This window comes from Lontra canadensis, unplaced genomic scaffold, assembly GCF_010015895.1.
Source record: "Lontra canadensis isolate GAN:19392208 unplaced genomic scaffold, GSC_riverotter_1.0 scaffold59, whole genome shotgun sequence".
Lineage (NCBI taxonomy): Eukaryota > Metazoa > Chordata > Mammalia > Carnivora > Mustelidae > Lontra > Lontra canadensis.
In genome coordinates, this window is record NW_022631053.1 from 12,595,183 (window position 1) to 12,618,666 (window position 23,484).

General features: G+C 34.5%; 1 protein-coding gene and 1 pseudogene across 3 annotated transcripts in view; one reads left to right on the top strand and one right to left on the bottom strand.

Annotated features, from left to right (window-relative positions):
• CNTN1 (contactin 1) overlaps positions 1 to 23,484 on the bottom strand; it is a 346,709-nt gene that overhangs the window by 156,309 nt on the left and 166,916 nt on the right. For all 3 annotated transcript variants that reach the window (XM_032877020.1, XM_032877021.1, XM_032877022.1), the window contains 2 exons: positions 4,678 to 4,813; positions 3,130 to 3,162 (listed from right to left, as the gene is read on the bottom strand). In XM_032877020.1, coding sequence (XP_032732911.1) covers positions 3,130 to 3,162; positions 4,678 to 4,738 — 94 coding nt within the window. In that variant the 5' untranslated portion in view covers positions 4,739 to 4,813. The remainder of the gene's footprint in view (positions 1 to 3,129; positions 3,163 to 4,677; positions 4,814 to 23,484) is intronic.
• Positions 22,743 to 23,007, top strand: LOC116879075 (annotated as a pseudogene).

A 23,484-nucleotide genomic window follows, 5' to 3' on the forward strand; every position in this document is an offset into this window, starting at 1 on the left:
TATCCAAGATAATATATTGGATAGAACTCTCCCATTCATAAGTGGGAAAAAAAACCCTAAAACCTCAATTCCCACTCAGTTATGTGATGTGGCAGATACTGTTGCTTGACTCACCAGTGCCAGTCCTCCCCTTCCACCCTGATGATAAAGGTCAGATATGCTCAAGGATCAAATCCTCCCTCCCATGACTCTGAAGTACAGGTTGGCAGTCATTAATACCACTACATTACTCCTTCCTATGACAAGCTTGGTGGTAAATTTGCAAGCCAACTCTGGACATTGAGGTGTTCAGAGGTCTATTAAGAGGTCTCTTGCTTCTAAAAAGAAATAGATATGAGAAAAACATACACCTCTTTTACCTGTAGATGTTATGTCTACACATAATATCTGCAACTACAGCACGATTTCCAATAGGGTGAGCAAAAAGCCTGAGAGTTGACCACTGGGTTCACAATAGGTACATCGTGGTGACAGGGACAAGGCATTTTGGTTGAATGTTGATGTGAAAGTTTGAGTCAGAGAATTTGAAGACAGAAAGCACAGTCTATTTTTCTTTTTTTTTTTTGGGTAATACTAATGAAAAGAAGAATAGATAAGAAGGATATTAGTGATAAGGTGTGGGGTTTGCAGAGAAATGATTTTTTAAATGAGAGAGATCACTGGAGAATGTTTGCATGTTGACAGCAATAATCCAGTAGAGGGAGAATCTGATGATGAGAAGACACAGGGGATAATTGCTGGGGCAATGAACTTAAATAAACCAGATGGGATAGGACAAGTGTACAAGAATAGGGTTTAGTATGGTGACATCATATATGAAACAAGCAGGAAGACATAGTGTATGGGCATAGATGTAGGAGGAGAGTAAACGTGGTAGTGTCAACTTGTGGAAATTATCTTCAAGTTGTCTCTCATACCTTTGTGTAATAGGAAGCAAAGTAAAGATGGCAAGAAGCTGTTGGAGTTTTAAAGGGAGGGAAGCAACTATGACATGATCTAGGAAAATGAGAAAATGAATTCACTAGGGAAGTGGAGTATGATTGCTGGGCAGTACCAGCTGCTCATTTGAAGTTAGCAGTTATGAATTTAACTTGATGTCAGTCAGCATACATGAGTTTTTTTATTTTGTTTTTGTTTTTCTTTTTTCTTAGTAACAATTAGCTGGGTGGTCAAAAAGTTTTGGAATATTTAGATATTATAAAACTCTTCTCTCATCAGAGATTCACAATACTTTTCTCTTGGTGTAATATAGTTGTTTGGAATTGTGCCCCCCAAAAAAGATATGTTGAAGTCCTAATCCTTGGCAAATCAGAATGGGACCACATTTGGAAATAGGATGTTTATAGAAGTAATCAAATTAAAATGAGGTCATAAGTGGGCCCTAATCCAATATGACTGGCAACTTCAAAAAGAGGTAAATTCAGACACAGAGGCAGACATGGGAGGAAAACATACATATGAAGACAAAGGTAGATGTTGGAGTCATGCTGCCGCAAGCCAAGGAATGTCCGAGGCTACTCAAAGCTGGGAGAGGCAAGGAAGAAGCCTTCTTCTACCAGTTACCGAGGCAGAAAGACTTCCTAACACCTTGCTATAGACTTCTAGGTTCCACAACTATGATACAATTCAATTTCTGTTGTTATAAGCCACCCAGTTTGAGGTCCTTTATTCAGCATTCCAAGGAAGTAATACATGTATTACACTTACTAAATGAGTAGTACAAATACTTATCACTTAAAGTTAAAAATAAACTATTAAACTTTTATGAATTAGTCTTTCCCAAATTTATTTGACAATAAAGTCCCTTTTAACGTAAATCCTACTAATATCCTGTAGAACAAGCATTTACTGAAATGCTTGGAGAATTACTGACTTAATACAGCCCACATTTCCTTACCTCTTTACTTTTATTTGTTCCACTTCTTTTATTTGGAAGCAGCTTCATTTCTAAGTTTTTGAAATACTTCAGGACTCCCTTACCTACTACTCCCAACATTAACTATTCCTTAATTGCTCAAAGTAAATCTTTTCAAATGCTCAGTATATGTTTTCTTATAAATTTGTTGCCTACTTATCTTATTTCCTAGTATATGGTAAGCTTCTTGAAGTCAAAGAACCTATCTTTATATAGTGTACGTGCAGTGATCCATAACTCATAGGTGGAAACAGAAGTGGCTTTGGCGGAATTCATGCTAAGACTTTCCTTTCCCATAATCCTCATAGCAACCTACAAATGGAAGTTCTTCTGACCCACACTAGCATGAATACCCCTGACTTGGCACGCAAGTTGTAGCACTGGTTGCTCAGTGATTCTTTTCAATTTTGCATTCTCCTACTACCCTCCAGTGGCTTTTGTAAGTTTCTAGTCTTAGAATGTTCACTGAGTACCTGTAACATAGATGACTATTCTAGAAACTCTCATCATATTCTCTTTTTTTTTAGTTCTCACAAGGATCTTGTAATTTTTACATATGGGGAAGTTGAGGCTCATAAAAGGCGAATAATTTGTACAGGATCACATCACTAGTGAATACCAGGTTGAATACGCAAATCCAAGCTGTTCTTACTCTAGACTCTATTTTCTCCAGTATCCCATGCTGCCTCTATTTCTGGCAAGAAATGTTCAGTGGTTGAAGTAGAATCTAAATGAGCAGAATTAACAGTTATATTTAATAAATCATAAACAATAAATTCTACAACATCTTTGGAGTCCTAATTAAACTGAATCTTAAGGTTCTGAGGTCACTAACTTTAGTTCTATCTTGTCACCAAAGCAAGAGACATTCAAAAGTAAGTTAGGTGTTTATAATACTTAAAATACTGCTTCAAAATTTAATAGCATAGAATTGTTACAAAGCATTCAAGGAAAAAAATACAGGCCACATGGAATATTTTCTATTGGCTATGATCCTTTAATAGCATATTTATTTGTGGTATATCCACTCAGTTCATTCGGGCAGTCAAACAAGTTGTCTTATGACCCCAGATAAACCATCTCACAAAATCCCCAAGTGATCTAACATTAACCATTTGCCTTTAAGTTTAGAGAGTTAATAGCTTAAAAGAGAGGTGAAATATGTTTCATTTGAGAAAAGCTAGTTTTAAAAACTTACCCTTTCATCAACTTACCTCCATGACCATATCTTCTGTACCACGTAAACTCTAAAAATAAGAGATAAAGCAATTTTAATCCCAAAGCAGCTTTCAAGTTGTGGTTTCAAACATTAATCAAATAACTGAGATACTAGTTAATGAAATGACATTAGTGAACCTTTACCATTACAGTTGATGTATCATCAGATGTTTGCAAGTACTTATTTCATGTCTTTGCATCTTATAGTTGCATTAAAATTTGTGGTCAATATATAAATATGCATGTAACTGTGTGGATAATTCCTGTGGCTATAGCAATGTCATTAAAATTCTCAAGCATTGATGAAAATTATTATATTTTATGAATTCTGAAGTAATAATAATAAAAAATACTCCCCAAAATAAAATAGCATTTTTATTGCCTTAATAATAAACAAGAAATGCAGTAGGATGCCTAGCAGGTTTATCACTGAAACAATCAATGAGGACTGATAAATGAAGGATGAGATCTATCTACGTCTTGAACTTAATTAACAGCTTAACAAGTATTTACTGAGTTAAGGTAATTGAGATGAAAGTATTAGAAAAATTGATTGTTAGAAAACATGCTGCTTCCAGATAAAAATATAATGCATCTCTCCCTGCAAGAAATATTTCTGAATCCTTACTTGTCTTTGAAAGATAGAATTATAGTATTTGTCCTAAAACTAGAGCACTTTCAAAACTGCTTTGTTATCTTTAATGCCCTTAACACACTGTAGATTATCTTAAAATTGTTTTTCACAAGACTGACCAACCAGTAATGAAAATTAAATTATAAAACTTATAAATAAATTAAAAACAAAGGTAACAAATGTTTAAAACTCATTACTTTCTAATTATTTTACTACATTCTACTTTTATTTATGCTCTTGAGGTTACTTCAGCTTACTGTATGTATATGGTGAAAATACTATATAATGGTGAGCTGTTGTATATCTTTTCCAATAGCACATTAAATTATGTTAATTTGTCAAGGTTAGCCATAGTGGGAATATTTACTCCCCAGCAACTGAAGAATGCTACACAGTAGGGTTATTTTTCTCTCCCAGAGGTCCACATTTTAAACATTTACCAGCTTACCACTACATAAGACTGATTAAATCTTGTGAAATTTTACTTGAAAATAAAAACAGGGTTGACTTTAATATATATTTACACATCTGACACAGATGTCAAAAACATTAATTTTAACTTCATGTGCCAGATTTAATAAAGTGAATACACACATATTGATTATATTGACATAATTTACAGAGACTACGCAAAGGATATTTCTTTTTTTTTTTACATCTTGATTTCATGTTTTCAGTGTTCCAAGATTCATTGTTAATGCACCTCACCCAGTGCTCCATGCAATAGTGCCCTCCTTAATACCCACCACCAGGCTCCCCAAACCACGCCCCCTTCTCCTCCAAAACCCTCAGTTTGTTTCTCAGAGTCCACAGTCTCTTATGCTTTGTCTCCCCCTCTGATTTACCCCAATTCACTTTTCCTTTCCTTCTCCTAATGTTCTCCATGTTATTCACAAAGGATATTTCTTACCTGATAAACAGGCTGTAAAAGATAGTATCACAAGGTGACTGACCAGCAACCACATTTTCATCTTTCTTGTATGTATAAAGGTTTGTTTTTATTTTCCAAAAAAGCTTTAGCTTTAGGGTAGCTGGATAATAAACACCTGCATCAAAAACAAAAGAAAAAGCAGGGGGGAGGAAAAGGATAGGATAGAAAGAAAAAAAAAAAAGGAAAAGTAAATGCTCATCATTTGGGGTCAACAATATTATTGATTTCATTTTATTTTGTTTCTTATTTATAGAATAAGTTTTAGTTTATTTAAATATATTTGTAAGTACACATTTTATGAAGCAAGTAGACTTGGTATCAGAGGGTTATCACCTGACTCCAGGGTTGACACTGTAGGAACATAAGCAAGTCACTCAATTGGTGTCTTCTACTTTTAAACTCTAACAATTGAGCCTAACAGTACTTTTTGTACAAATGGCATAGCTGTAAACATTTCCAAATCAATCAATTTAATTTGAAGATCAAATTTAACTGAAGGACTGGTAGGAAGAATCAATTAAAGATATTGTGGTTGTTTTTCTTTCAAATATTATTACAATTAGTAATAAATTACAAATGTACTAAATAATGAACATCATGGTTTTTTGTAGTGGTTCTTCATTTTGTCAAAGTTTTCACAAATAGCATATATAGAAATACCCTGGGTACTTGTCATGAAATGTTTCCCCATTAACGTCAACACTTATACTATCCCAACCATTTTAAAGTTTACAGTTCACTGGTATTGTGTAAACTCATATTGTTGAGCCACCATTACCACCACCCATCACCATAGGTTTTTACATCTTTCGAAACTGAACCTCTGTACCTATTATACAATAACTCATCAGATTTCCTCCTCTAAGCCCAATATCTCCTCCTCCAAGCCCCTGGCAACAGACAGTCCTCTCTATTTTTTACCTCCTCTTTTTCCCACACCCCAGGATCTGATAACCTCCATTCTATTCTCTGTTATTATGACTTCAAATTTTCTCATCCATTCTTCAGCTTGCAACTTATGGCAGGTTATTCAATCTCTGACCCTAGTTTCCTTCATGTGTAAAATACGGAAAGAACGACTATTTCATAGGACTATTCTAAGAGTTGCGTAACATTGTGCATGTGAAATATTTACTATGAAACTATTTAATAAATATTAATTTTTTATTCTGCAAGGCCATAGGCCCATAAGGTCAGGGGACATGTCTTTTGTTCATTGTTGCATTTATAATGCCTGGCACATAGAAGTTCGCGATATACATTTACTGAACTGAATCAATGAAGGAATGAATGGACCACCCAATAACTATTCCAAAGCATTTGCCATAAACAAACCGAAATTTGACTTTAATTCCTTAAAATAAGGGTAGGATGGTGAAAATAAATAACAAGGAATGCCATTTATTGGAGCTTTGTTCTTTGTTAGGGATTATTGTTACTTATAAACATAGTCTAGAATATAGTTGTCTAACTAGCAATATTTTAAAGCATTTTTTAATATGTACTTCACTGTGTGTCGGAAGTCTGTCTTCTAATCTGAATATTCACGCTCGAGTCAGAAGGAAAAGTTTTCATTATTTTGAGCTTGTCTGTGTCATACCATGCTTTCTTTTCCTTCACTCCAAAATATTGCCTATTTCAATAGAACACTGAGTCATCAGCCTGACAGCATGTAATTTATTTCATTTAATAGGTTTCTTGCTGTCCAAATATAAAAGCATCTTTCAGATCTTGTCCACACATTTGTTTTCTGTTAGAGACTTGTTCTATTGTGTCACCAGTTATCCTATCATTTGTGACTCCCTGATCACATCCCGTAAGCAGCGCTTCAGAGGAGAGAGGCAGAGAGGCTGAAACCCACTCCTGCTAATGCAGAAGAAACTGCTCTTCTTCCTTCACTCTGGAGGACATACCATTCCATTATTCACAGCTCACTCCCCAGCCCCCACAGGCCTGAAAGTGCTGCAGCAAATGAAAAAAACAAACAACTCTGACAAAGACGTGACACTTAACAGCAGCAGACCTTTTTCTTCTCAGTGGCTGAAAATACATAATGCTTAAAAGCAGGAACCAAGGATGCATTCCTGTCCCTGAGGCTGCACTGTGCTGGCCAGCTCCCCAAACTTGCTGGCCTTCAGAGCCCCATGGCTTCTCTACTCAGCGGCAGCATCCCCCAAACCATCACAGATCTCTAGGTGTCTAGTGACTGCTGTAACCCTGACATGTATTGGCACTTCCCTAATTTCCAAGGAAATTCAATTTCTTTTCTCCCCCATCCTTTATTAAATGTCTTAGTCACACATTAAAACAACATGTTACCATAAGACAACATAGTGTGGCACACTATGTGGCACCTTCTTTGCTTTTCCTTCTTTCTTCCCACACTTGTCTTGTTCCCTACTGCTCCCTTTCTAATTTAGACAATGCTAGTGTTCTCCTTTGAGTAATTTGGTCTATATCCAGATATTCAGTTTTCTGTTGTACAGACACTATCTAGCTCTTATGTTTAGTTCTGGCATAGGCTAATCCACATGTTATTTTAAAAAGCTTCAACAATACATTGGCAAGCATTTAGCCAACAACAATTATGTGCAAAGTATTCAGTACTGTTATATAATTAAAGGATTATATAATTAAGGCCAATGAAACTAATATTTCATTCAACTGATGATTATACAATCATTTACTTTGACAGAGAACAAGATTTTACAAATACTGATAAAATATTAACATATATAATCAAATGGTCACATCTCTATTTTAGAAAGAAAAAAAGACATCCTGATCTACCCTCAACACAGTTTATGAAAAGCCATGTCAGGGCGCCTGGGTGGCTCAGTGGGTTAAAGCCTCTGCCTTCGGCTCAGGTCATGATCCCAGGGTCATGGGATGGAGCCCCCAACTTCCAATAGGGCTCTCTGCTCAGCAAGGAGCCTTCTTCCTCCCCTCTCTCTGCCTGCTTCTCTGCTTACTTGTGATCACTGTCTGTCAAATAAATAAACAAAACAAACAAACAAACAAAAACAAAAAAAGCCATGTCAAAAAGAATATTTACTTATGGCATTCATTTTATTTCTGAGAAACATTTGCTATAAAGTATTATTTTCAGAAAACAGTTAAATGAAGCTTATTGGAATTGAATGCGGATTAATCTAAGTGAAAAGACACCAATATCTCCTACTCTACGTTATAAGAGCAGGGGACATTTTATCCTCAGACTCATTTTCTGAAATTCTTCTTCTGCTATACAAGTCACTTAATCTTCCTGAGGAGTCAGTCACCCAGTCTGTATAATGGAAACCCAAGTTCCTTCTTCACAGGATTGTGAATACTAACACATATATGGCTATGGATACATGTGTGCATGTACGTGTGTATGTAAGTAAAAACCCTACAATATATGTACAGAACAAAAGTAAATATTAAAGTGGAATAAATTAAATTTTCCAGAAATAAAATTAACTTTTGAACCTAAAAGACTAAAAGATACCAATCCTTTAGAAAGGGGATATTATATATTTAAAAGTTAAGTCCATTAAACATCTTCATGTCGATATTCTATATCTCCAATTAATTTTCAGATGAAATCTAACTTAAACATAGGTGACACATCTCCCTCTCACTGAATAACTGCATACATTAGACGTTCATCTCCAGCCTCATACTGACTTCTTTAAACTCTGTCATCAAGTTATTATTATCTTCAACAGTTTTCCTGCAAAGTCAGGAACAATATTTTAGCAGCTTCCTGCTATAATCAAATATACTTAGCAAAACTTTCTGAAGAACTTGCTGTTCAAAGCCAAAGAGTAAGAACACACACTCAAAGAAAATGCCCCATTTTCTGGAAATGAAAAGGAAAGAGTATCCTTTCTCAGAACAGTCGTCCATCGTTCCACTAGTGGGTAGAGCACAATGGTCTTTAGACTGCAACCATCTTAGTCCCTGAAACAGCCCACCACTCAATTTTGTGTGAAGTATATGGAAAAGGAGGAGCGATACAACAGATTTCAAAATATTTCAATAAATGTAACATCACCAGATTGTGAAACATGACTGAGAGGCTACTGAGAAAAAAAAAAAATTTAAGTGCTTTGAAGATACAGATATTAATTGAGTGCTGACAGCACAACCTGCATTGTATAGAACAATTGACTACTCACATTTTTAGATAATTAGATTTATAATTAAGCTAATTACCCATTTATTTTTAAAATCATGTAATATATGCAGAGGGACTTAAAAATAGTAGAACCCCTGCTTGTGATATTTATAGCACATTATTTTTCACAGGCTAATTTAAGCCAATGATGTCATACAAGACTATAATTGACGATGTCACGGTTATTCATAGAGGTAGTTTCAGGAAATCATCGCTTTTAGGTAGTAAATAGAAAGTCCTACATATATTTTGTCCCACATTTTAGGAGTATATGTATATAAGGTTGGTATCTCTTGAAATCTGAGAAAATGCAGAGAGGCCCTGCTGATTCCAAACTACCCCCCACTCCTATCATCCCATGAAAATGACATGGTGCCAATTCTACCCAATTATTTTGCTTGAAATTAGAAGATTGAGATACTAATGGAAAATGGAGATAGTAATCATGAGCAAATCAGGCAATATGATTTTTTAAGTATTTTCAATTCCAAGAATTACTGATTCAGTCAATGAACAAGGGAGGAGCTGTTTTATCAAGCAAGATTTAAAACTCAAACATATATTTATGAGATTCCACTCAACTTCTTTCCTATCAGTGTATTAATAAGAATCCATTTATTAATCAAGGGCAAATACATATTTTATTATACTTTGACTATAGTGCTAATTTTGGCAAAGAATTACTATTCACAAAAACATGAATATCAAATAAAAGGTAAAATATGACAAGTGAGTTTTGGTACAAGTTTGGAAAGATACTGGAAAACAGAACTGATAATTGCTGTGTTGTCGATGATTTGCCTAAAGGATCAGTGAAAGCAACTGAATGTATCCAAATAATGAGTAGGGGTGTTGAAGATAACAAGGAAACCTCAGCTAATGGGTTAGTGCTTCCCTAAATACAGGCTAGGGCATACCTACTTTAACAGCACTTGGATGTACTTGTTAAGAAAATACAATTCTGAGAAACTCCCAAGAAAGTTAGAGTCTCTGGGGAAATAACCCAAGTATTTACATTTTAATCAAGCTTCCCAGGTAATGTGTAGGCATACAAAGTTCAAAAACTATTGTAGTAAGTATATTAAATGAAGGTCAAAATATTTCCAACACTTAAAGAGAACAATCAAAAAAAAAAAAAGAGAGAGAGAGAGAGAACAATCAAATGTGTTCTGAATTCATTGGGCCACATCTTTAACCAGTACACTCTAAAAATCAGAAGGTATGCAACATTCAGCAACTCACCTCTTGAAATTATGTCTGCCTGGTACTTTGTTGTGCCTTTTGCTCTGGGTGAGAATTGAATATCCTGTATTTCTACACCTGATTTACTTTATCATGCCATAATGAAAGAGACATTTTGATATATCACTTTGACTAATACCTGGAAGGTTTCCTACTGTTAAATGAGACCTGTTGGACTACAATGACATGACTAAATGTGCTGTTAACTTCTCTTGTTGCCCAACGGCAGTTCAAACTGATCTGAGATAGCTGTACTACTACAAAGAAATGTGTTCCATGATACCTTCCCTGTGATTCATATCTAACAATCCAGAACAGAATTTAATAAGTCTTTGACAGCAGAAAAAAAAAAATTCCCATGCCGGCAAGACAGAACTTTCAAACTTCCTTGCTTTTTGCTCTTAGACATTCACAAAAGAGCAAAACCTGGGAAGAAACCATACCAGATTGAAACACTCACTCAACTTACACTGGGAATTTTAAAGACTTCCTGGGCTGTAATCTCTCCTTTGTATGACTTTATTCCTTTATAGAGATGGTCATGTCTAATAAAAAGGATTCACTGCTACCGCCACTCAGCTTTCTGAAGCTCCACGTGCAGCCATTCTCCCTAATGCAGCTGCAAAGGTTCAGGATGTCAGCAGCTGCTTCTTCCTACATGGTATCTGTATGTCTTGCATGTAAAAGAGCAGGTATTTATTCTACCCCACCAGTCTAAAAGCACATAAAACTTCCGACTGTCTTCTGACAAGAGTCCCACCCATGATTGAAGAACAAGGCTAATGATCTTATATCTTCTATTAGCTGCTGTTCAGTTTAAGAGAGATACCACACAGAAGGAAAGAGTAGGATATAACATTTGACATTACATTTTTTTAAATAGGAGAGAAGAGTCACTAGCTATAGGTATTGTGTCAGTACTTAAATTGATGAGTGACTCCTACCAAAATAATTTAGGCCCCTATAGCTAGAAACAACATAAGATAGTTATTTTTTAAATGCACTTCATTTCTAGTAAAATTCTAGTAAAACAATTCAACAAGTATTCATTTTTGAAACACATGTAAGAGGGTATGCAAGAATATTTGTGCTATTTAATCAGACATCAGTTTTTATTGCATGCTATTCAAAGACCAAGAAATGTGTTTCATTTTCTTTGAAGATTGTAAAATAATGTAATCAGAAAGATAGTTGGGTGGTAATTTTTAATTATTAATTCACTCCATACATATTTATGAAGCACCTACCAAGTCGCGACATTTTGTACCAGCCGCAAACATAATAATAGTAAATCAAAGACATACATACAATGAGAGACTTTCTATATTTAAATGTCTCAACAGCAGTTTGTCTCATTCCACTTTCTATACCGTATTTGCCTAATGCAAAGCCTTACACATTGAAGGCACTCATTTAATGTCTGTTGAATACATTTGTGGAGTAATTACTAAAAGCAAAGCATTGGTCGATATTTGATAGGCAGATCTATGCAAGGAGAAGAAAGTGGCAATAGTAAAAGCATGAAGGAGGAAAGTAAAGGTTGAATTCAGACAACTCTGCAGAGTTTAATATGGCCAGAGCATGAACTCATGGAAGACAGCATTAGAAAAAATAAGTGGGAAGAAGAGTGTAATCAAATTATGGAACCTTAAGTGCCAAGTGCTGAACTTTTGGTTCCTTCCACAGCAGTGAGGGAGTTTTCCTTGCTGAGTTGTTCTGCAAGAAAATATCATCATTCTCTTTAGCCCCAAGTGCTTTGGTTGATGAGCCCTTGTTCTTGTCTACTTTCCATGGTTCTATTGACAGAAGAGTTACTGCGGAAGCTCCCTGACTCCTACATTTTGATGCCTTTATGTGGAGGTATCAGATTTACAACAGCAAAATGGTCTTGAGCTGTACAAAGAGCCTTATCCCTTTTTACACAAATTTGTATTAAATATTAAGTTTCCAATAAGATAAGAGTGGATACAGCCTTCCATTTATATGTAATTTCAGAACAAATGTGTGGCTGATGGGAAAACTGAAATCTAAAAGAAAGGGATTCCATAGTTTCTGTTAATAACTTTAATCTCTCATAATATAAGTAATTATTTCTTTGTATCAAACATAAGTCTTATCAAAAAAGTATCTATTGAGCACCTACTATATGAAAGAGTCCGGACGAACCCCAGCTGGCAATAGAAGTGGAGGCAAATTCTCAAACTTCAGAAACTTAAAGACTAGTTAGGCACAAGGATCAGAGCACTCTCACTGAATCTATCCCCGATTCCTGTTACCTGTGCCGTAAGTTTATTTTTTTAATGAACATGTATACATATATCTGAAGCTCAGTGAATAATACAAAATTTAATTTGATCTTCAAAAAAGTTAACTCTCTTGTACTCTCTGCCTTAAAATTTGTCAAATGATACACCATCATTTCATAATTCATTCAACAAATATCTATTGAGTATTTATTTTATATGTTATACTATATATTGTACTAGGTTATAGAAATTATAATATTGTATATTTTATACTTTATAATAATATCATATATTCTATAATTATCACTAGAAATATCATCAAAATTAAAAATTAATTAAATAGTTCTTAGTTTAATGGTTAACAGAAAAACACACTCTATCATCTCTCAACTGGCAAGCCAGGCTCTGTTCTAGAAGCTTAAGTATTAAGTAATATTCATATGAACCAATCATGTAGTTATTATTATTAACCTCAGTTTATGGAGGAGAAAACACATCTCTTCTATATTTCAAGACATAGATCAGGATTTATCTTTATAGGAAAGTCTATCCTCTGGTAAACTCGTATGAGGTTTTCCCCATTTTCTAAAATCATTAAGTGAGGGGTCCCTGGGTGACTCAATCAGTTACATGTCTGCCTTTGACTCAGGTTGTGATCCCAGAGTCCTGGGATCGAGTACTGCATCAGGCCCCCTGCTAGGTGGGGAGCCTGGTTCTCCCTCTGCCTGCTCTGCCTGTTTGTGTTCCTTCTCTTGAGCTCTCTCTGTCAAATAAGTAAACAAAATCATTAAAAATAAATAAATAAAATCATGGAGTGATTTGTTTGACTCACTCATGGATTCCTTATTATAAGGTTCTTGCTTATCTTTCAAATGCAAAGCCAATTTCAACTGAATATAGGGACACTTTATTAGAAAACATATTTGAAGACAATTTCAGGGGTTGAGAAAAAAATTATTTTGGAGACGTGGTTTCTTTGCCAAAATTTGGTATTTTGACAGGTCTTGATGGCTTATGAGGGTAGGTATAGCAGAACATCTGATTATAAAACTGTCCTGGAAAGTCTTGTCTGGGCATATGGTAAGAGCATTTTAAGGTATTTATATTATCAAAAGGCAATGAGATTAAAATACAAGAGTGTAGATGCAGTCAGAATTCTTTCATATGACTATTTCATTTGGCAAGTTATATCAGCAATTGGCAAATGGGAATACTAATACGTACTTGTAAGAATTACATGAAAAATGTACACAAGACACCTGTATTAGTTCTTTTTTTTTTTTTTAAGATTTTATTTATTTGACAGACAGACATCACAGGTAGGCAGAGAGGTAGGCAGAGAGAGGAAGGGAAGCAGGCTTCCTGCTTTGCAGAGAGCCTAATGCAGGGCTCAATCCCAGGACCCCGGGACCGTAACCTGAGCCGATGGCAGAAGCTTTAACCCACTGAGCCACCTAGGTGCCCTGTATTAGTTCTTCTTCACCCCATCTAGATTAGAAGTTATTGAGGAAAAAGAACATGACTTATACATATTTTCATATTTCTATTGGGGTTTAAATATTTTGCACCCTATGTGATCAATAAATACATGTGTGCATGTGAGTGGGGGTATGTGTACCTAATCCCACTGAAGATATGTCATAGAAGAAAGATGATAATTAAAAGAAAAAGTACCACACCTGTGAAAGGCTATGTAACTGCCTTCATTTAGAAGCCTTTAAGCACAAGATTCACTATTAAACAGTTAACACTTCAGACAGGCCTAATGCAAAGAGGCAACTTCTCAGTGTTACATCTGTAACAGCCAGCTGGTTTTTTGACTAGGACTAAGCTGCAAAAAGAGGACAAACTTTTGAGATATGGCTACTGTATGGAAGAGTTCAATTTATTCTTTCATTAAACAAGTATTTTAGCAAATTTTCTTTTTTTAAAGATTTTATTTATTTATTTGAGAGAGAGAGCATGAGTTGGGGGAAAGGCAGAGGAAGAGGGAGAAGCAGACTTACTGCTGATAGTGAGCCCGACGTGGGGCTCAATCCCAGCACCTGGGATCATGACCTGAGCCGAAGGCAAACACTTAACTGACCAAGCCACCCAGACACCCTTAGCAAATTTTCATGCAAAGCTGAAAAGGTAGAAGATTCAACATTGTCAAGATACCAGTTCTTCCCAACTTGATCGATAGATTTAATACAATCCCAATCAAATTCCCAGCAAGTTATCTTATGTTATTTTGTTGTTGACAAACCAATTCTAAAGTTTAGATGGAGAGGTAACAGAACCAGAATCAACAACACAATATTAAAGGAGAATAACAAAGGCAGAGTACTGACACTACCTGACTTCAAGACTTACTATAATGCTATAGTAAACAAGATAGAGTGATACTGGCAAAAGAAAAATAGATCAATGGAACAGAACAGAGAGCTCAGAAATAGATCCACTTAAATACAGTCAACTGATCTTTGACAAAGGAGCAAAGGCAGTACAATGGAGCAAAGATCATCTTTTCATCAAATGTTCCTGGAACAAAATATGACTTTAGACATGGACTTTATACTCTTCAGAAAATAGATCACAAATCTAAATGTAAAATGTAAAACTACAAAACTAGAAAGTAACATAGGAAAAACCTAGGTGACATTGTGTACATACAAAACCAAAGGCATAAAGGCACATTCCATGGAGAAAATAATTGATAAACTGGACTTCATTAAAATTAAAAGCTCCTGCTCTGCAAAAGACAAGTATCAAGAGAACTAAAAGGCAAGTCACAGAATGAGAGAAAATATCTGCAAAAGATATATTTGATAAAGAATTAGTATCTAAAATATACAAAGAATTCTTAAAACTCAACAAGAAAACAACCCAATTAAAAAAACCGGCAAAAGATCTGAATAGACACATCATCAATGAAGATATACAGATGGCAAATAAGCATATGAAAAGACGTTCAACATCACATGTCACTGGGGAATTGCAAACCAAAACAAAAAATATCACTACACATCTATTAGAATGGCTCAAATCCAGAATGTTGGCAACACCAAATGCTGGTGAGAAGCCTGGAACAACTGGAAATCTTCTTCAGTCCTCGTGGGAATGCAAAAATGGTAGAGCTACTTCCAAAGACAGTTTGATAATTTCTTACAAAATTAAACATACCTATAGCATATGATCCAGCAGTCACTCTCCTTACAAATGACTTCAGGATTAGTCCAGTATCTTTATCACTCTTAGAATTTACAATAATTTTTGTGAAGTTTTAGGGATTGATATCCCATGAGTAGTGCTCCCGTAAAGGAAATTACTTATCTGTTGAACACCTACTACATTCCAGATACTGGACACATATATTTTACATATATTTTACCTTCAAAATAACCTAGGGGTGACTGCTTTTCATCTTAATCAACAAATCAAGAAAATGAAGTTAAGCAGTTACTACTTGCCAATGATAATATATGATGGTACCTGGATCCTAACATCTTCATCCACAGCACAGTGCTCATTTTCATTTTTCTCATCATTGGAATATACATATAACAGTTCAACTCTGCCAGGGTATCTGCCAAGCTCTTTACATGAATTCCATCATAACGCACTGCGATGGTTAATATAATTATCCACGTGAGGGCATATTTTCAGAGAGAATGAGTATATTTCTTTTGTTATTGTGGTAAAATATGTACATCACAATATTTGCCATTTTAACCATTTTTAACTGTATAGTTCCGCGGCATTAAGAATACTCACATTGTTGTGTAATCATCGCCACTATTCATCTCCAGATCTTTTTAATATTCCCAAACTGAAGTTACAGTGCCTTTTAATATTAGGAATATGATATGGTCCTCCTCTATTTATGGCCCGCTAAATTTAAAATAATAATAATAATAATAATAATAATAATAATAAATGTGTTAATGTCGTCCACAAGGTTCTGCTTTGTCTAATTCCTGCTTGCCTATCACATGCTCTTCCATGTCTGACTCATGGATTTCTCAGAGTGGAACCTAAACATTCCTTAGAGAAGCTGTCTCTCAATCCACAAGTGAAATGATGGTTTTCCTATTGCACTTTCATAGTTCCCTGTGCCTTTCCTTCATTGTAAGTATTGCATTTTATGGTTAAATAATTATCAATGCATGATGCCCCCATTGGTCTATAAGCTTCAAAAGGGAAAGCTCCAGAAACTATCACATGCCTTTATACAGGAAATGTTGAATGAACACTTTTTAAATCCTTGAATGGATAAATTAACAAATGCCTTGAGAGTATAATTATTTCATTGACCTAAAAATAATAATTATGTAATATTGTACCATACCTGAAGAGATAAACTGAGGAGACTGAATAAAGAAGGAAGAACATACCTGTTGCCTGTTCCCGTTCCTCAATCACATTCTAATTGTACTGTCATATTTAACTGTCTTGGTAATTTCATTTTGTTTTAAATCACTCATGACATCCACTATCTTTGTCTTTTCCTCTTCACATTGTGGCTAAAATCCATTCAATGAGGGTCAGTGATTCAAATTACAAGTCTAGCCACTTCTCACCAACTTTTTAAAGAATCTCCCTAGTTTATTTGTAAATAAATTACGTGAACAGATGGAAAGTGAGTTTGCTGAGATAGCAGATTGAACCCTTACAGATAATAACTTGAGAAGGGAATGTTCAATGCTTTAAGTTTTTATAGCTCCATTCAAAATACTTTTAAGGATTTGCAATGACTGGCTCCATGAAGCAACTACTCCACTGCTCCAGGACTATATACTTACTGGCATGCTATTGTGGGGTAAAGTGAGAGGCAGTTGGGGGAGTGAGGCTTGTTCTTTGTCCATAAGAGTGGGCATCCCTCACATTATTCAACTTTGTTTTGTTTGTGTAGAGCCAGCCATCTGGCCAGACTCCTACTCTGTATTCTGAACCAATAAAGTGCTCCTGTAGACATTGTACTTGCTGTCTTCCCTAGCAATAAAGAAATAGAAATGTACAAAGAATAATTGCTAGCAAAAGAACAAATAAACAAACATACACAAGCATATTTATTTTTCATTTAAGCACATTTATTTAAATACCTAATCTTTAGTCTACAATAAATAATCACAAGTTAAGATTGCAAACCATGACCCAATCTATTCCTATGTTTCCTAGAAACCATGGGTGACTAAGCTGTAACTTGAATTGTGTCTTCAATATTGTCTTTTAACACTCAAAATACTGTTTTTTAAAATTTAAACTAATGTATCTATAAAGAATCTTTTTTATAATGTGTAGTTATTTAACAGATTCCTATGGAAAAGTAATAACTGATTTTTTTGAATGTGGATTCTTTTTAAAATATGAATACATTAAGGAAATTGATAATACAACCACACTGCTTTCAAATATAAAAAGTCTATAATAGAGAATAAGAACATTTAAATCATTATGAAGTAAAGTTAATCAGAATATAAATAAGGCTTAAATTTGTCACCACGAATTGGGACTAGTGATTCTCAGCCTTTTATGGCTATGAACTCCTTCTGATAATCTAATGAAAGCTGTTTAACATCTTCTCCAAATAATGCAAACTCATACACAACATTTGATAGATACTATGTGAAGACTATGAACTAGTTTTAAAGATCTGTATGGACAGCGCCCATGGCTGTGCTGTCCCGGTTTATCAAGTGTTTATCAAGTGCTTTCCATGGAACCTGAAACATGGAAAACAGCCACCAAATATCTCTTAAATACACGAATTCAGCATTACTCTGGAGGCTTATGTAATATAGTACAAAATGAAGTAAAAACTCAGATTTTAAACAATTAGGAAAGAGGAGGCAAAACTATTATTTTCTTACTATGTGATTATATACAAGAATAGGAAAGAAAATGGATTTAAATGAAATACTAGAATTAAGAGCAAAGTGGCAATACAGAAGATAAATATAAACCAGACAATGGCTTTCTTGTGTATTAACAATAAATACTTAAAAATAAGAAAAATAAAGCCCTTATGTACAACATTAAACACAATTACTGAGTAGTACTCTGAATAATGTAAAAAAATTTTTAAAAACTGTAATTATTTACTGATATATCTAAAAACAGCATTGAAAAAATTGGAGAAATACTGCTTCTTCTTTGGTAAAAAGATTCAATATTATTAATTTTTCCAAAGCATCATACTTGCAATCAAAATAGAAATGGGATCTCTCTAAACTTGACAGACTAGGTCTCAATTTCATTTGAGGAGAAAAATGGATGAAAATGACATTAAGAATATTTTGAAACAAATAATAGCTCATGATAGCAACACACTTACCACTAACTACTTTACATGTATTTAATCCTCACAGTAAACCTCTGAGCCAAATGACATAAATATCTCAATTTTACAGATAGAGAAATTAAAAAACAAATATGTAAAGCAATTTACCCAAGGTCATATAGTTAATTAGTTTGGATGCTGGGATTTATACCCACACAGTTCAGCTCTAGAGTTCAGGTGCTTGAATACTGTGCCAAATTCTTTCCCAAGACTAATAAAATGAGAAAAATCCCAGCAGATAGAAAACCACAGAATAAATCTCCATAAATTAAAGTGTGATGCTTGGGGTACCTGGGTGGCTCAGTCATTAGGCATCTGCCTTTGGCTCAGGTCATGATCCCAGGGTCCTGGGATCCGACCACATCAGACTCCCTGCTCAGTGGGAAGCCTGCTTCTCCTTCTCCTACTCCCCCTGCTTATGTTTGGTCTCTCGCTGGGTCTCTCTCTATCAAATAAATAAATAAGATCTTTACAAAAATAAAGTGTGATGTTCTTCCAAGAATAAACAGATTCAATAATAGGTAACATTTCCTGGGCATTTACTATGTGCCATACACTTTAGATATATTATGTTGTTTACCCCTCACAATTACCCTGTGATACAGACTCTTTCTTTGTGTTCATTTCAGAGATGACATAACTGAGGCACATAGATTAAGCAATTTGCCAAAGATAAGGATGTTATTATGAAGAGGAACTAAGATTTGAACCCAGTCAATATAAACTCAGATGAATTAAAGGTTGAAATGTAAAAAATCAAACTCACTAAAGAAAAACTAATAGGAAAAGGAAAAAACATATACCAATCTCTGAATAAAAGAAAACACAATGGAGAATTTTTAAATTGCATATACTGAAAATTATTAGTGAATTTAAAAGTTAAAGTATAAATGGGGAAAAGCTTCAAAAAGATTATAGACATAGCTATACAGAACTCAGAGCAACAGATGTGAAAAAAAATATTAAGATCACAATATATAAATTGATAAAACACATGAAAGAAAAAAATTAATGATTAAAAAATAAACCAAAAAATGCAAGTTTTAAGAAATGTTATGTATATTTTATTTGATCAAAATTTTAAAGCATTAAAATTAATATTCATTGCCAGTATGGATGCAACGATTAATATTTTCTAATATCACTACAAGAAGCAGTAACCAAGACAATCTTTTGAGAAAATAATTTAGTAATATGCATTAGAGGTTTTTAAAAAGCTCAGATATTTTGATACAGTGATTCTCCATAAGAATGCTATTCTAATAAAATAACTGTAGTTATTTATGTTATAATTAAGTAAAATGATAAATTATCAGGGAGGCCTTAAAATTATGCATAATAATCAGAATCAGAATCACAAAAAACTTTACTTTTATGTAAAAAAGCAGGACTAAATATAATAGATTATAACCTCAAAAATGCAAGGTACACAATAGGTTCTCAACTGAATAGAAGGTAGGAAGGGATAGAGAAGATGGGAAAAAATATTGGCAATAAAACTATAAGACAAAGTTTTAGAAATACATTAAGGTTCACCATAAATTACAATAAATATAAATGGGTTAAACTTATCTGCTAGAGGACAGAATTTCAGAACTTAAAAAAAAACTTTACAAGTTTTTACATAGCATTACTGAGTATTTAGAAGAAATAAAATTGTGAAGTAATAATACCAAATTATTATTTGGTATAGATTTGGTAAATATAGATTATTTCTGTGTGGCATTATGGGTGATCTCTGTTATCTTCTTTATATTTTCTACAATCTAAATTGTCCTGTGATTAAAGATATATTAATAGAAAGTAATTAAAGCAAAAATAAGATGATTTTATTTTTATGTTTTTGTGTATTTTGTAAAGTGATTATTTTGACAAAATATCATTATAGGCTTACAATTTTATCCTTGCCAAAATAAATAGCAGAATATGTAGAAGTATCAGTGCAACATAAATAAAACTATTTTTAAAAATTAAGTTCTATAAGTAACCCAATAATAGATTACTTTGGGTACAGCTTTAATAGATTATTTCCTATTTTCTACATCAGAACATGCTATTACTACACTTTTTTGTTGCAGGATGGAAGATAGCTTTGTAGGGGATTTCATCCTCAAACCATGTTTCACAGCAGCATCCTTAAAGCCAGAGGGATTTTTTTGTATCTGTGGAGAATGCTTAAAAACATCTCTCTTCTCTTGTGAATAAACAGTGTGAATTGGGCCAGCAGGCAGTTGCAAAGGAAGAAAAGGAATATCAATTCTATAATCACTAGAATTTTCTTATTTGCTTGGGAACACTATGATGTCTATGCTTTAAGTTTGGGGAAATGTATTTGCATTTTTTTCAGTCTTACGATTTCAGTAATACTTTTAATTGTCAAGATTTGGACTGAAAAAGAACAGATACTATAACTGTATCATCCTTATTTTCTCAAGACCAGAAATAATTAGCAAGTGAATCTAAGGAATACTTCTAACTTAGAAGATCAGACTTCTCATTAGAGGAGTCATTCTCTACTTTGAATGAAAATACCTGGACTCTTTTAAAACACACCCATGTCCAGGTTGAAAACCCCAGTTATTCTGTCTGGAGTGATGATTAAAAACTCCTCAGGTGATGGTAACATATGGCCTGAATTGAAAACCATTGCATTGTTAGTGTTCCCAGTACTGTCTTTGTTTCCCTCACAGTATTGTAGCAAGTATGCAGTAAGTGACAGCTAATCTGGAATGAAAGATGATCTTCAGAAATACCTTAAATATACTAATTTATACATCAGTTTGCTATAATGAGTCAAATATAAAGTTTAAATAATGATACCATACAAATCCAAAATGAAAAGTCAAAACCTTTAAAATGAATTTTACTATAAACTATGTTACTTATACTAAATAATGACTCTGTTAAAAAGGATTTTATATGTACAGGTGTGTTGATATTTATATTTCCTTCAGAAGGGTATGTATATCACATGGGCTTATGGAAGGCTGAATACTATTTTGTTTTGTACTGTAACATACCATGAAAGTGGCACAGACCTGAAGGGTGAGCAACAGGTGAAAAAAATCACATAAGTATGTGTCCTTTAAAAGGGCGAGTCCCTATGGTCATAGAAGAGGGGAATAAATCGTTTTTATATCACTCAGTTTTCTGTGTTACACATTCCAGACAGTATATAAAGAATTCTCTGAGATCTGAAAGCAAAAATAATCTAGGACATATACCATCTATTTTCAGTCTTCACAGCTTTATAATTATCTACTTTTATTATTCTTAATGATGTGTTTCTTCTTGTCTGTAATGTCTTCATTGTTTTTTTGTTTAAAGATTTTATTTATTTATTTGAGAGATTAAATATTTTATTTATTTATTTGAGAGATTAAAGATTTTATTTATTTATTTGAGAGAGAGCACAGAGGCAGAGTGAGATAGAGTAGCAGACTCCCTGCTGTGCAGGGAAGCCCCATGCCAGGCTCCATCTCAGGACCCTGAGGCCATGACCAGAGCTGAAGGCAGATACTTAACTGACTGAGCCACCCAGGCACCCTCTGTGTAACAGTCTTAGAATCAAATTTTAAAAAGGCACAAATAAACTGATGAGGTTTATTTAGTCCATTTAACCCAATGTCTAAGTAATCAGAATGAATCACTAATAGAATTTAAATTATTTCAAAATGCTTGCTTGTTCAACTTTTTCCGTAAGTAACTGTCTGTATGTCTACTGGCTCTTTTGTTTACTTATCCAATCATAATCAAGGTTAATTCTTAGAAAATTGAGAAGTGATCCAAATTTATCTTGGGTTATTTTTGCTCCACTTCTATGTCTCTTTCTTGACCCTGTGCCCTTTCTCTCTCACCACCTGATGCCAATTGTAATAAGGCTCCTATCTCCTATCTTTCTCTTCCCTCCCCAAAATTATTTTCTAATCACTCACAGTAAGTTATAAATGCCATAAAAATCATTTTACAGAGTAGTGTGAACAAGAAGGGGCAAGAATGTCCCCTGACCAGCTAAAGCCCATGCACTGCTGCACAACCCGTCCAGGGCTTAAGTCCTGCTGCTGTTGCCACCATGCCCAAGAGTAAGGCTGAAGGGGATGCTAAAGAAGGTAAAACCAAGGTGAAGGATGAGCCATCAAGAGGATCTGCAAGGTTATCTGCTAAACATGCTCCTCCAAAGCCAAAGTCCTGCAAAAAAGGGCGAGAAGGCACCCAAAGGGAGAAAGGGGAAAGCTGATGCTGGCGAGGATGGGAATAACCCTTCAGGAAACAGAGATGCCACAACAGACCAAGCACAGAAAGCTGAAGGAGCTGAAGGTGCTGGAGATGCCAAGTGAAGTGTGTGCATTTTTGATAATTGTGTACTTCTGGGGACTGTACACTTCAAAATACTGTTTTTAATCAAGTTTTATAAAAATGCAGAACTTTGCTTTACTTCTTTTTAAGGTATGTTTTTAGCACACAGAGCACTTCATTATTTTGGGGGAAATGGCATATGTCACTAATAGAACATTTTCAAAGCTAGACTGATACAAGGGAAAAATACCTTTCTCTTCTAGTTTTGAGAAACTTCCTCTTGGTTCTCAGGAGGAGGGATTCCTTAGCTACCTTGGCACAAACACTTTGGTGATGTGGAAAAACTAAAATTAATTTTTATATGTCCTCTTCTCTCTGCCTTCAACAGAGACTTGACTCCCTTAAATCCAGAGACCTGCTGGAGCCTGACCCCAAGAAATGGTTCCCAGTATGTCAGGTAATCTGGACGTTACGGAGTCACCACTGAGATGGAATTTCTCAAAATAGTTCCTTTTTTA